General features: G+C 43.5%; 1 protein-coding gene across 1 annotated transcript in view; it reads right to left on the bottom strand.

Moving 5' to 3' along the window:
* Positions 12,848–14,324, bottom strand: part of IL18R1 (interleukin 18 receptor 1) — a 33,657-nt gene continuing 32,180 nt past the window's right edge. The window contains exon 11 of the mRNA XM_013967547.2: positions 12,848–13,440. Within this exon, the coding sequence (XP_013823001.2) occupies positions 13,085–13,440 (356 nt within the window). The 3' untranslated portion in view covers positions 12,848–13,084. The remainder of the gene's footprint in view (positions 13,441–14,324) is intronic.

Below are 14,324 nucleotides of genomic sequence, written 5' to 3'. Positions count from 1 at the left end.
TGCTTTCCATATTTCCTTTGTCAGAGGTTTATGATCCCCCTGCCTCCCCCCAACCCCACCTCCCAATCAGTTGGTCAAGACTACGCTTTCAATATCTTTGGTTGATGATGAACTATTTTTTTTGCTTACTAAGGCTTTTGATGGGAGAATGATGCCGGTGCTAAGTCACTTCCGTCGTGTCCGACTCTGTGCAACCCCACAGACGGCAGCCCACCAGGCTCCCCCATCCCTGGGATTCTCCAGGCAAGAAAGGCAGGTGGAGTAGGCAGGTATCAACAAAGAATCTGAGACTCAAGTAGGGGAATCCCACTGTCAAAGACAATTTCCCCTGGGATCATCGGTGACTATACACAGAGAACACATGTACATACATGCAGACATCTGATCTGGTGTAATAGCAACCGTTTAATTCAACTAATATTATTATGGTTCTCGCATAATCTATGGTAGCTTTATATATCATTGTCTAGGAATTACCGAAGATTAAGAGTGTAGCTTGATCCAGTGGCTAAGACTCTGAGCTCCCAAAGCAGGGGGCCGGGGTTCAATCCTTGGCTAGGGAACTGGATCCCGCTTGCTGCCGCTGAAGATCTCACTCATGTGCCGCAACTAGAACCTGGTGCAGCCAAACAGCTAATTTTTTTAAAGAGTGTAGCTCACACTCTCAGAGATCTTAAGGCGGTCAAGTCAAGACAAGCGTTGAAATTCAGCAACCACCTTAAATCCCTCCACTCTCCAGCTTTCCCGCAGCATTATAGAAAGGCTTATTTGGTAACCACGAGCTTTTTAATAACGCGAAGCCTCCACATATATGGAGATACAAAATTTGCTAGTTCAATACCACACCTCTCAGTATAAAACAGTTTATGAAAAGGAACTGCGTTAGCAACCCATTCTGAGAATGTTTCAAGTTCTTTCCTCAACTTACATTTGTTGGTTAGGAAATCTCGTGAAAAAAATGTACTCATGTCTTACCTGCACTTCCTGTCCTTAAGACACTGAAAAGGAGGAAGGAACTTCAAGGCTTTAGTTCAGTGGCTGCCGGCTTTTCTATCTGATGAAGAAATGTGAGCATATCCATTTTGAAAGAGGAATACAGTATGTCATCCTGCCCAGAGAGATACATGTAACTCACACAAGTTTAGAAATAATAAGATAAAACTGGAGAGAAAAAAAAGGAAAACCTTTTACTAAAGGAAAATGACCATTGACATTGTCAAATTTGTGATCATAAAGAGAAAAATCAAATTAACTGCCTCTATCAGTAGAAGGAAACGACCTAAAGATGAAGCATCTAAAATTTTCTCCAGGCCAACCTCCTTGACTAGATAAGGTTTGCGGTTAGGTTTAGTTGAAAGAGTGAGTAAGCCTACTTCCTTTACAGGAATTTCCTGTACAGATTATTAGCATTCAACTCAACTTCTCAACTGTGGGTTTTGGGTTTTTCTGTTTTGTTTTGTAAAACTAACTCCCCAAAATGTAACCTTTATGATATAACCTAAAGCTTTTCTTGTGATTAACTTTTTTAATTCTGCAAAAGAAAAAAAAGAAAAACTCTATCAACATTTATTTGAAGCAATAATTTATTTATATAGACATGGAAATAAATTTAAACTCTAAAATCATCAATGTTTTTTGGTGCCTACTTTTATTAAAGGAAAGATACAAAATTAAGAACACCCCATGTGGTGTGTGCTCAGTTGCTCAGTTGTGTCTGACTCTTTGTGACCCCATGGTCTATAGCCCACCAGTCTCTTCTGCCCATGGAGTTTCCCAAGCAAGGATACTGGAGTGGTTTCCTACTCCAGGGGATCTTCCCGATCCAGGGATCAAATCTGCGTTTCCTTCGTCTCTTACATTGGTAGGTGGATTATTTAACCACTAAGCCATCTGGGAAATCCCAATTAAGAATACTACTGTTCCTTTCATAGAACAAATAAAATCACTTAATAAGAAACTGAGGACTCTCTGAGAGCACCCTGGTCAGAAAGAGTTTTGATTAAGCTTCTTGGTTAAGCCTAGAAACCATCCTTCCTCAAGATAAGGCTGATTCATTGAGCATCAGAGCGCTCCAGGGCTGTTTCTACATTTATCTAGAGGATGATGTAAGATGCAAAAGAAGACTATGTTCACTTTGGGATGAAGGCGAAAAAAGTGTTTACCTGAGATGGAGGAGAAAAAAGAGAGTGAGTTATTCTAACTAGGAATGAACCCCAAAACATATCCATCCCAAGTCACAAATCTGCCTAGAATTCCAAGAGAAAATGGGGTTTCTTCCAGGCCTGTTTCCAGACAGGTCACAGGGAGCAGATGAACGATATTGCAGGCACATGAAGCTCCAGGCTCACAGTGTCATGAGGCAGCAACACAGCAATAAGAATAAAGACCCGGGAAGAGACATGTCTAGATTGGAAGGGAAAGGCCAAACAAAAGGGTTGCCTATGGCCTGTATTCATACCTGTTGAGTTGAACTAGATTCAAGTGAGTTGGGATGTGGGAGCTGTCTTTGTGAAGCTTCAGAGATCCTGATGCAGACCTTGGAGGTGAGTCTAAAGTGATTCAGGGAGGCGATTCCTAAAGTGAGTTGTTTGACAGCTCAGATTGAGAATGAAGAGGGCTTGACAGGAGAGGTAATCTTATCTTCAGCCCTTGAGGAGGAGCTGAATGTCCTTGACTTAGTTTTATGGCTGAACTCTTACCATTGCATCTTGCTTTATTGCTATCCTTTGTTTTTGCATTTTCTCACTTTGATTAAATTTGCTCTTTGGAACTCAAGGAAAGCCTAGGCAGCTAAAGCTCTCCTACAGACAAGAGGTGGGGGACTTGGGGTTCTGTCCCTGGGAATGCCCTTCAGGGGTCCTCTCAGTTTCACATTCCCTGAAGAGTTCAGTCCGTTATGCTCACCAGAACAATGCAAAAAAGGCCTTACAAATAGCTGTGAAAAGAAGAGAAGCGAACAGCAAAGGAGAAAAGGAAAGATATAAGCATTTGAATGCAGAGTTCCAAGAAATGGCAAGAAGAGATAAGAAAGCCTTCTTCAGCAATCAGTGCAAAGAAATAGAGGAAAACAACAGAATGGGAAAGACTAGAGATCTCTTCAAGAAAATTAGAGATACCAAGGGAACATTTCATGGAAAGATGGTCTCGATAAAGGACAGAAATGGTATGGACCTAACAGAAGCAGAAGATATTAAGAAGAGGTGGCAAGAATACACAAAAGAACTGTACAAAAGAGATCTTCACAACCAAGATAGTCACGATGGTGTGATCACTCACCTAGAGCCAGACATCCTGGAATGTGAAGTCAAGTGGACCTTAGAAAGTATCACTACGAGCAAAGCTAGTGGAGGTGATGGAATTCCAGTTGGGCTAATTCAAATTCTGGGAGATGATGCTGTGAAAGTGCTGCACTCAATATGCCAGCAAATTTGGAAAACTCAGCAGTGGCCACAGGACTGGAAAAGGTCAGTTTTCATCCCAATCCCAAAGAAAGGCAATGCCAAAGAATGGTCAAACAATCACACAATCGCACTCATCTCACACGCTAGTAAAGTAACACTCAAAATTCTCCAAGCCAGGCTTCAGAAATACATGAACCGTGAACTTCCTGATGTTCAAGCTGGTCTGAGAAAAGGCAAAGGAACCAGAGATCAAATTGCCAACATCCTCTGGATCATGGAAAAAGCAAGAGAGTTCCAGAAAAACATCTATTTCTGCTTTATTGACTATGCCAAAGCCTTTGACTGTGTGGATCACAATAAACTGTGGAAAATTCTGAGAGAGATGGGAATACCAGACCACCTGACCTGCCTCTTGAGAAATCTGTATGCAGGTCAGGAAGCAACAGTTAGAACCAGACATGGAACAACAGACTGGTTCCAAATAGGAAAAGGAGTACGTCAAGGCTGTATATTGTCACTCTGCTTATTTAACTTCTATGCAGAGTACATTATGAGAAACGCTAGACTGGAAGAAACACAAGCTGGAATCAAGATTGCCGGGAGAAATATCAACAACCTGAGATATGCAGATGACACCACCGTTATGGCAGAAAGCGAAAAGGAACTAAAAAGCCTCTTGATGAAAGTGAAAAGAGGAGAGTGAAAATGTTGGCTTGAAGCTCAACATTCAGAAAACGAAGATCATGGCATCTGGTCCCATCACTTCATGGGAAATAGATGGGGAAACAGTGGAAACAGTGTCAGGCTTTATTTTGGGGGGCTCCAAAATCACTGCAGATGGTGATTGCAGCCATGAAATTAAAAGAAGTTTACTCCTTGGAAGGAAAGTTGTGACCGACCTAGATAGCATATTCAAAAGCAGAGACATTACTTTGCCAACAAAAGTCCATATAGTCAAGGCTATGGTTTTTCCAGTGGTCATGTATAGATGTGAAAGTTTGACTGTGAAGAAAGCTGAGCACTGAAGAATTGATGCTTTTGAACTGTGGTGTTGGAGAAGACTCTTGAGAGTTCCTTGGACTGCAAGGAGATCCAACCACTCCATCCTAAAGGAGATCAGTCCTGGGCATTCTTTGGAAGGACCGATGCTAAAGCTGAAACTCCAATACTTTGGCGACCTCATGGGAAGGGTTGACTCATTGGAAAAGACTCTGATCCTGGGAGGCATTGGCGGCAGGAGGAGAAGGGGATGACAGAGGATGAGATGGCTAGATGGCATCACTGACTTGATGGACAGGAGTTTGGGTGGACTCTGGGAGTTGGTGATGGACAGGGACGCCTGGTGTGTTGCGATTCATCGGGTCGCAAAGAGTCGGATACGACTGAGTGAACTGAACTGAATTTTCATATTCACTTAGATGATCCAAGGAACACCCTGATCTCTCAGTTCTTCAACTTCCTTTCTTCTAAAAGTCTTGTCCTCACACCTACCTCAGGCATTTATTCCTACACCTGCCGTTACTAGTAATTGACATGCCTCTGTAATTTCCATCTCAAGTACCCTCCACCCTGACAGTCTCCTCCTATCAGCTTATTCCCTGAAACACCCCAATTTGGATTCATCTGTGACATCATGTGGTCACAGATGAATCTTTGTTGATCTTACCAATATGATACCCATCATTTCTGCATTTTCCAACTTAAATTTCATCATCATTCAGCATTATCAGTCACTTGCCTATACCCTATTCACTTGACACTCTATTTTATTGCGTTAGGTTGAAAAAGTACTAACAACTCTATCCCCTAGTTAAACATATACCACCGAATATGCCTGGAGAAAAGACACAGGCGTGCTGACTGGTCTCAGTAAGATAAGGGAGACTATCATCGCCAATGCAGGAGATTCAGAAGACACAGGTTCAATTCCTGAGTAGGAAAGATACTCTGGAGGAGGAAATGGCCGCCCAGTATTCTTGCCTGGGAAATCCTACGGACAGAGGACCTTGGCAGGCTACAGTCCATGGGGTCACAAAGAGTTGGACATGACTGAGGGACTGAGCGTGCACACATTCACACATGAAAACAAGGAGGGAATCTCACAAAACCAAGTGAAGTTTCAGAAGAAAAGAGAGGTAGCTGCTGCGAGCTGTAGCAGAGAAGTCAAGAGGGATTGAAGAGTTCCCATTAGAGTCGGGGATCCAGAACCTGTGGAGTGTGATAAAGACTGCAGCAAACGGATTGGGGAGTAATGAGTAAGCCGACATAGCCTGCCTTTCTAAGAACTTTGACTTTGGACAAAGTTGTAGCTATAATCTGATGGCTTCCTAACAATGAAAGCTGCGTTTAACCCCCAAACCCTAACCCTACCACAAACACATTTTCCCTCCCTTTCTGCCTCCAAATAATATACCTTAATTTTAGTTAAATGTTCAATATTCACAATATTGTGACCATTGTGTGGCTGAGCCATATAATGCTATATAATGTTTTTCATTGAAAAAGACCCTGATACTGGGAAAGACTGAAGACATAAGCAGGGGCAGCAGAGGATGAGATGGTTAGACAGCATCACTGACTCAGTGGACACGAATTTGAGCAAACTCTGGGAGATAGCGAAGGATAGGGGAGGTTGATGTGCTGCAGTCCTTGGGGTCAAAAAGAGTCAGACACAACTTAGTGACGAACACTTAACACTTTGGAAGATAGCCTTGGAAGATTAGCCTTCAGTTCAGTTCAGTTCACTCGCTCAGTCGTGTCCGACTCTGCAACCCCATGAATCACAGCATGTCAGGCCTCCCTGTCCATCACCAACTCCCAGAGCTTACTCAAACTCATGTCCATCGAGTCGGTAATGCCATCCAGCCATCTCATCCTCTGTCATCCCCTTCTCCTCCTGCCCCCAATCCCTCCCAGCATCAGAGTCTTTTCCAATGAGTCAACTCTTTGCATAAGGTGGCCAAAGTATTGGAGTTTCAGCTTCAGCATCTGTCCTTCCAAAGAACACCCAGGACTGATCTCCTTTAGAATGGACTGGCTGGATCTCCTTGCAGTCCAAGGAACTCTCAAGAGTCTTCTCCAACACCACAGTTCAAAAGCATCAGTTCTTCAGCGCTCAGCTTTCTTCACAGTCCAACTCTCACATCCATACATGACCACTGGAAAAACCATAGCCTTGACTACATGGACCCTTGTTGGCAAAGTAATGTCTCTGCTTTTCAATATGCTATCTAGGTTGGTCACAACTTTCCTTCCAAGGAGTAAACTTCTTTTAATTTCATGGCTGCAATCACCATCTGCAGTGATTTTGGAGCCCCCAAAAATAAAGCCTGACACTGTTTCCACTGTTTCCCCATCTATTTCCCATGAAGTGATGGGACCAGATGCCATGATCTTCGTTTTCTGAATGTTGAGCTTTAAGCCAACATTTTCACTCTCCTCTTTCACTTCCATCAAGAGGCTTTTTAGTTCTTCTTCACTTTCTGCCATAAGGGTGGTGCCTAGAGTCTATTTCCCTTTCTAAACAATTCTATAATCATTTCTGTTTAGTTAGAAAGGATTGCTTGCATTCATTACATCTAAAACATGGCCTATTCAGACATGTTGGATTTTGCCAAATAAAATTGCCACATGAAATCCCAAAATAAAAATGGGTAAAAGCAGTGCTGGTCTGGTTGACAGGTTGGAGGGAGTGGGAGGTGGGGAGCGGTCTGGGGTCCAGCACACCTATATGCCCACCTCACTCCATCCCACTGCCTGGATATGCACTAAGACACGTCTCATGAGCCCTGTGATTCCTAAAACCCAATTTGAAGGTTGATTTTAATATGTTAACCATTAAGTATCATTATTATTTATTGGTGTATTGTTACTTTACAATGCCATTGCTTTCTACTATACAACAAAGTAAATCGCTATTACATACAGGTATAGCCCATCTTTTGGGATTTCTTTCCTAGTTAGGTCACCGCAGAGCACTGAATGGGGTCCCCTGTGCTATACAGTAATCAGTCATCTACTGTATACGTAGTATCAATAGTGTATATGTGTCAACCCCAGCCTCCCAGCCCATCCCATCTCTTCCCCTTGGAATCATACGCTTGTTCTCCATGTCTGTATCTCTGTTTCTGCTTTGCATATAAGTTTGTCTGTATCATTTTTCTAAATCCACATATATGTGTAAATATGCAGTATTTGTTTTTCTCTTTCTGACTTACTTCACTCTGTAAGACAGCTTCTCTAGGGTCTCACCATTGTTAAACTTGCACATCGAGTTGTGGCTATTGTGTAAATGGGGCATCGTGTGTTCCCCGGATGGTATGTGCAACCACAAGGTAGGCTACAAAGAGGTGAAAGCTGGTTTTCACAAGCCTCTCGCAGATACACAGTGTTGGTCTCAGCCCTCCCCACCTGGCTTGTGATCACTATCAGTGCGGTCCGGAGGCAGGTCTGCAGGGACCCTGTGTCCTGCCTACAGCGCACACAGCCCGTTTCCTGTCAGAGCTGTGGTTTGGCCACTCTCTGAAGAGCCCCGCAAGGCTCCCAAGCCCATCTCTCAGAGTAGCTTCTGCTCAGGAAGCTGGCTCCCCCTAAAGCCCAGGTCTCCTCCCTCAGGGCTGCACTCTTGCCAGGGTGATGCGATGAGCTATTTCTCCTGAGCATTTAGAGCTGCAATTGAACTCGACTGTGCTGGTGTCTCGTTCAGACAAGCATGCTGATGATGGCTGCAGGGAGCTCACCCCCTCTATGCCCGGCTGACAGTCCTCTGGAGCCAGCTGGTCAACCGCTAGCATCCATATTGGATGCGCTCCTAGTACCTGTCAGGGGTCTGACTCCCTGTATCTTAGCAGCTACCACGGTCGAGTGCACATTCCCATCCCGTGGAGAAGTTGGGTTCTATTGCCCTCCATCCCTACCTGAGTAGCCTAGAAGAATCCTTGTACTCTTTTGTCCCCCTCTGAGCCATACCTTGGGAAGAGGAAATGGCAACCCACTCCAGTACTCTTGCCTGGAGAATCCCATGGAAAGAGAAGCCTGGCGGGCTGCAGGCCCTGTGGTGGCACAGAGTCAGACACGACTGAAGCGACTTTGCTTGTGTAGCATGAGCCAGTCCTAAGCAGCCCTGCTTCCTCTCTGCAAGACTGTCTAGACCCTCTGGTACAACATATCTCCCCAAGAAGTGCCCACAGCTTCCCCAAGTCTCGCTGTGCAACAGGTGATTCCAAAGAGAAGGCTCGGTACCATCTCTGCTCCAGCCTGTCACACTAGCCACCTGTATGCTCAGGATTGGTCCCGGGATTGGTCGTGTCTCATGTTCCAGGCTTTAGAATATTGGGTAATAAGGTCGCTCTCTGCTCTCAGAGTGGAGAAGGAAATGGCAAAGAGAAAGAAATGTCAACCCACTCCAGTATTCTTGCCTGGAGAATCCCGTGGGCAGAGGAGCCTGGTGGGCTAACAGGGGGTCACAAAGAGTCGGGCACGACTTAGTGACTAAACCACCACCTGCTCTGAGAGAGTGTCAGAATAATTTAGTAAATACTTCCAGCGCATAATGGACACACATGGAGTGTTTCTTTGTACATCTTAGGTGGCTGACTCATCTCTCATTTTCTGAGATGGACTCCATATGTAAGGATGTATGAAGTCATAAAAGAGAATGACATTATTTTATCAGACCTACTTATTGGTCCTGGTTGGAAATGTTTGCCCTTACATTTCATTTATTTATTTTTCTTATTTTATTTTATTATTTTATTTTACAATACTGTATTGGTTTTGCCATACATCAACATGAATCCTCCACAGGTGTATGTAAGTTCCCACTCCTGAAGCCCCCTCCCACCTCCCTCCCCATACCACCCCTCTGGGTTATCCCAGTGCACCATGCACTTATATTTTAAAATTCGCACATGAATTAACTGGCATGTGCAAAACCTGATATTCCTGCTGCGCACTGGGTGGCCTTGTGACAGTAAGCTCAGTTTTGGCTCCTGGATGGAAGGTGAAACTAAGAAGGTAGGTACAAAGTAATTTGACATAAAAAAAGACAGATGTAAGCGTTCATTGTGAATGACCTGTATCTTATCAAAGAGGTGGGAATCCACACTGAGAATGAGGGGTTGGCATTTTTTAAAAGTCTATCGAATTTGTTACAATATTGTTTCTGTTTTATGTTTGACTTCTTGGCTGAGAGATATATGGGATCTTAACTCCCTGATCAGGAATTAAACTCGAACTCCCTGCGTTGCAAGCCAAAGTCCTAACCGCTGGACCACCAGAGAAGTCCCTGAAATTTTAAAATAAGCGAAAAAGATGTTGAGATTTTTCAAAAATAAAAGCACAACATCAATGATCCGTTAATGTGTTTTAAAGCACATACTTAATATATACATTTAACACATTTACTACAAAATCCATTGAATGTATTTAAAGAAACATAATGAGAAAGCAAATCATTCTGTTAGAGACAATGATGATAGGAATAAAATTTCTCATGACCGTATATTTTCACATATAAATCTTCTTAGTAATTAAATCCTTTTACTTTTTTAACCATACAACTGGCATACAAAGTTGTAAGTGCTACAACAGTTAGATCACTTTCTTATACTGAAAATCTTATTTTTGATTTTCAGTAGTATCTACCACAGCTGTTCTATTTAATTTTTTAAGTTGCCTTTAATTTTTTAAATTTTTTCTTTTCTGTTGGAGTATCATTGATTTACAATGCTGTGTTAGTTTCAGTGTACAGCAAAGTGATTCATGTATCCACATCCATAAATCCATTCAGATTCTTCTCCCACATAGGTCATTCAGGATATTCAATGGGGTTTCCCGGACTGTACTGTAGGTCTTAGCTGATTATCTATTTTATATACAGTAGTACCACAGCTGTTTTAAACAGTATCTGCTTTAAATTTTGGGGGAATTGTCACACCGTACCCATATATCCAACTAGGCTTCCAAGCTTACCCAGCTCTTTCCTTTGTCTGTAAGGCTGGTAGCTCTCACTCTCTCACTGATTTTCAGGTCCAGCCATTACCACTAAGGCCGTCAGGAAGGCCCAGAGTACTGGGTTCATTTTAAGGAGGCAGATATATGTATTTAGACACCGAAAGTTGCACAAGTCCAGTGAAGAAATATCCTTTCCAATGAAGCTTATCCTATAGATATACTTCTCGTCTATGCTTCTCTGAATAAACGAATATCCTCAAGTCACTGACTCGATGTATCTGAATCTGAGCAAACTCGGGGAGACAGTGAGGAACAGGAAGCCTGGCAAGCTGCAGTCCATGGGGTTGCAGAGAGTCAGACACAACTTAGCAACTGAAAAGCAACAATTAATAATAACGAAAGTGGCAGGGCCAACACTTACAGAGCGTTAATTCTGTGCCAATAACTGATGTAAGTGTTTCATTGATATTTATTCATTTAGCCCCCCTGTACAATTCTTATAAATTCTAGTTTTACTGATGAGGAAAACTCATCACGGGTGAGTCAGAGTCACCAGAGGTCATGGCAATAGCAAGCCCAGGGTCCAGCTCAGGAGTCTTGGCTGCACACCCCCGTGTCTTGCCCCTCCATCCAATGCCTGCGTCTCTGTGCTCAATCTTGTCTCTTTGAGACCCCACGGAATGTAGCCCACTGGGCTCCTCTGTTCACGGGATTTCCCAGCAAGAATACTGGAGTGGGTTGCCATTTCTTTCTCCAGGGGATCTTCCCGACCCAGGGATGGAAACTGCCTCTCCCTTGGCAGGTTTGATCCTGCTGCTGCTGCTCCTAAGTCACGTCAGTCGTGTCCGACTCTGTGCGACCCCATAGATGGCGGCCCATCAGGCTCCCCCATCCCTGGGATTTTCCAGGCAAGCATACTGGAGTGGGTTGCCATTTCCTTCTCCAGTGCAGGAAAATGAAAAGTGAAAGTGAAGTTGCTCAGTCGTGTCCTACTCTTGGCGACCGCATGGACTGTAGCTACCAGGCTCCTCCATCCATGAGATTTCCCAGGCAAGAGTACTGGAGTGGGTTGCCATTGCCTTCTCCGATCAAATAAATTGGTAGGCTGATTTATTTTACTGCTGAGCTGAGGGGCATTTGAAATTTGTAACCTTTTAAAAATCGAGCAAGTATATTTAAAACACATAACCAACAAGGTCCTCCTGGACAGCACAGCAAACTCTGCTCAATGTTATGTAACATTATGTGTTATGTTAGCCTGGATGGGAGGTGAGTTTAGGGGAGAATGGATATGTGTGTATGTATGGCTGAGTCCTTTTGCTGTCCACCTGAATCTACCACGACATTGTTAACCAGCTATACCCCAATATAAAAGGTTCCAAAAAATAAAAAAATCGAGCAAGTAACCATCAATTTTTTGGCTGCTGACTAACTAATTTGATCTGGTCCCTATCCCATGTCTAAACATTCAAAATCAATACATGTCTGAGACTGTTTTAAAAAAAAAACAAAAAAAAAAACAGAAAATGATTTGTGTCTGGCATGAAAGATAAAAGGTTGTTTGCAGCTCCTTTTAAGAAGTTTCCACAAATAGGTCCAATTAAGCAAGCCCTCTGTAGCATCTTAGTGGGATTTCAAGAACTGTAGGCCTGCAGCTGTAGCAAGGATAATTAAAGATGCCCTGAGGTTGATACAATAGCTCAAACCTCACACCCCGCCCTGCACACAGCCCTGCAGCCCCATCCCCAGCCAGTCCCAGGCACTGAGGTGTGTGGAGGTAGGCAGCTCTCGCGAGAGCTTGGAGACACCATCCCAGTTCCTGTGCCACCCACGGCATAGACAATACCGCAAGGTAAACTTAAAATCTTTTAGCTCAACCTTTAGCATTAAAAAGCTCTTAAAGCCTGCCCTTAAGTTATTTGTGCCGTGTCCAGTCTCACATCAGAGGATGAGATGGTTGGATAGCATCATTGATCCAATGGACATGAGTTTGAGCAAACTCCAGGAGATAGTGAAGGACAGGGAGGCTTAGTGGGCTACAGTCCATGGGGTCACAAAGAACCGGACATGAATGAGCTACTGAAAAACATCCAACCTCACAGTTGCTGACTATGTGACTGAGCAGGCTGCTTGCATCCAGTTATAGGAGGAGAGATAGCAGACACATTTCTGTTGAGTTCCTCTGGGAGGAACTTCTGGGAGCTCAGGGACTTCCCTGGTAGCTCAGTTGGTAAAGAATCCACCTATAAGAGATTTGGTTTGATTCCTGGGTTGGGAAGTCCCCTTGGAGAAGGGACAGGATACCCACTCCAGTATTCTTGGGCTTCACTGGTGGTTCACATGGTAAACAATATGCAAGCAATGTGGGAGACCTGGGTTCGATCCCTGAGTTGGGAAGACCCCCTGGAGGAGGGCATGGCACCCCACTCCATATTCTTGCCTAGAGAATCCCCATGGACAGAGGAGCCTGGTGGGTTACAGTCCATGGGGTCACAAAGAGTCAGATGTGACTAAGCAACTAGGTACACACACAGTGGAAGTCCACGGCCATAGATGAATGTTTAGTCTTATCCCCGGCAACCTAAATGCCAAGTTCATCTTCAGTCTGTGAGTAAGATGTCCACAGAGTAGAGCTAAATATTTGAATAATGCCCTCTGTTATCCACAGGCTCAGACACTCAGTCCTCAGACTGTCAAGAGCTCTTTCTTCCGCTCGGCTTTTCTGAAGATTAGGTCTTCAAAAGAACAGGCAAGACTTCTGACTCATCTCTGCAGGGTTTGACTGCTTTTGCAGGCATCAGGTAAAGAAGATTCTTCCAGAACCTTGAGTTATAAGACAGAGACTTGTCTGCCTTCCACTTCAGAACTCTGTGGGATTTCAAAAGCTTCAGTGATTGAGGCAAAAAGCTGAAGTCTCCGACAGGTGTAAATTCAATTAAGATGATTTTAATTTTCCTTTCCACCAGCGCTTCATGGAGTCCACTTTCAAGTTCATACCTGACTTCGCTAGACATATAACTTTTACTGAGAACAATGATCAGCCTTCGGCTTTTCTCTATCAACGAATGGATTTCATCAACAACAGCTGAAAATGCAAGAGGTGGCAGGTTAATTTAAGAAAACCAAAAGGGTGGACATGAGATAAAAATCATGTTGCACAGTCCTATTTTGTATTATTTAACTCAGTTTCACTAATAAAGTTTGAAGTAAGTCATTCTCAGTTTTATATGCCTATTTTTTTAACTAATTTTTTTTTTTTGGCTGTGCAGCATGTGGGATCTTAGTTCCCTGCCCAGGGATAGAACTCACACCCCCTGCATTGGAAGCTAGGAATCTTAACCACTGCCAGGGAAGCCCACGTGCCTATTAAAAGAAGCAATCAACTGCACAAAGATGATAATGAATACCCCCGTAGCCTAACTCTGTGCTCGGTAACATCCAACTCTGACACCCCATGGGTGTAGCCCACCAGGCTCCTCTATCCATGGGGCTTCCCAGGAAAGAATAGTGGAGTGGGTTGTTATTTCTTTTTCCAACTCTGTGCCATACCGTCTTCTAAACATGCTGCGTATATGAACTCCTTTAATCAGCACAATGATCCTATGAAGAAAGTACTGTAATTACCCTCATTTTACAGAGGAGGAAACCAAAGCACAGAGTGGTTAAGTAACTTGCCCAGAGTCACACAGCTGGTAAATGGCAGAACTGGAATCTGACCCCAAGTGGTCTGGTTCCAGAGTGTCTATTCCTAATCATGACACCATCTTGCCTCTTTACATGCATGGAAGAACATGCTAAACTTCTAATTGAAATATTAAAAAAAAAAAAAACCAACATTGCCATTATTCTAGACCACAGGTTGATAAACCTTTTCTGTAAAGGGCCAAATGGTAAATATTTTAGCCTTGGCAGGTCATACTGTCTTTGTCACAGCTATTTAGCTCTGCTGATGTAGCTCAAAAGCAGCCA

Source organism: Capra hircus, chromosome 11 (genome assembly GCF_001704415.2).
Source record: "Capra hircus breed San Clemente chromosome 11, ASM170441v1, whole genome shotgun sequence".
Taxonomy (NCBI): Eukaryota; Metazoa; Chordata; class Mammalia; order Artiodactyla; family Bovidae; genus Capra; species Capra hircus.
This window is presented reverse-complemented; position numbering and strand designations above follow the sequence as displayed.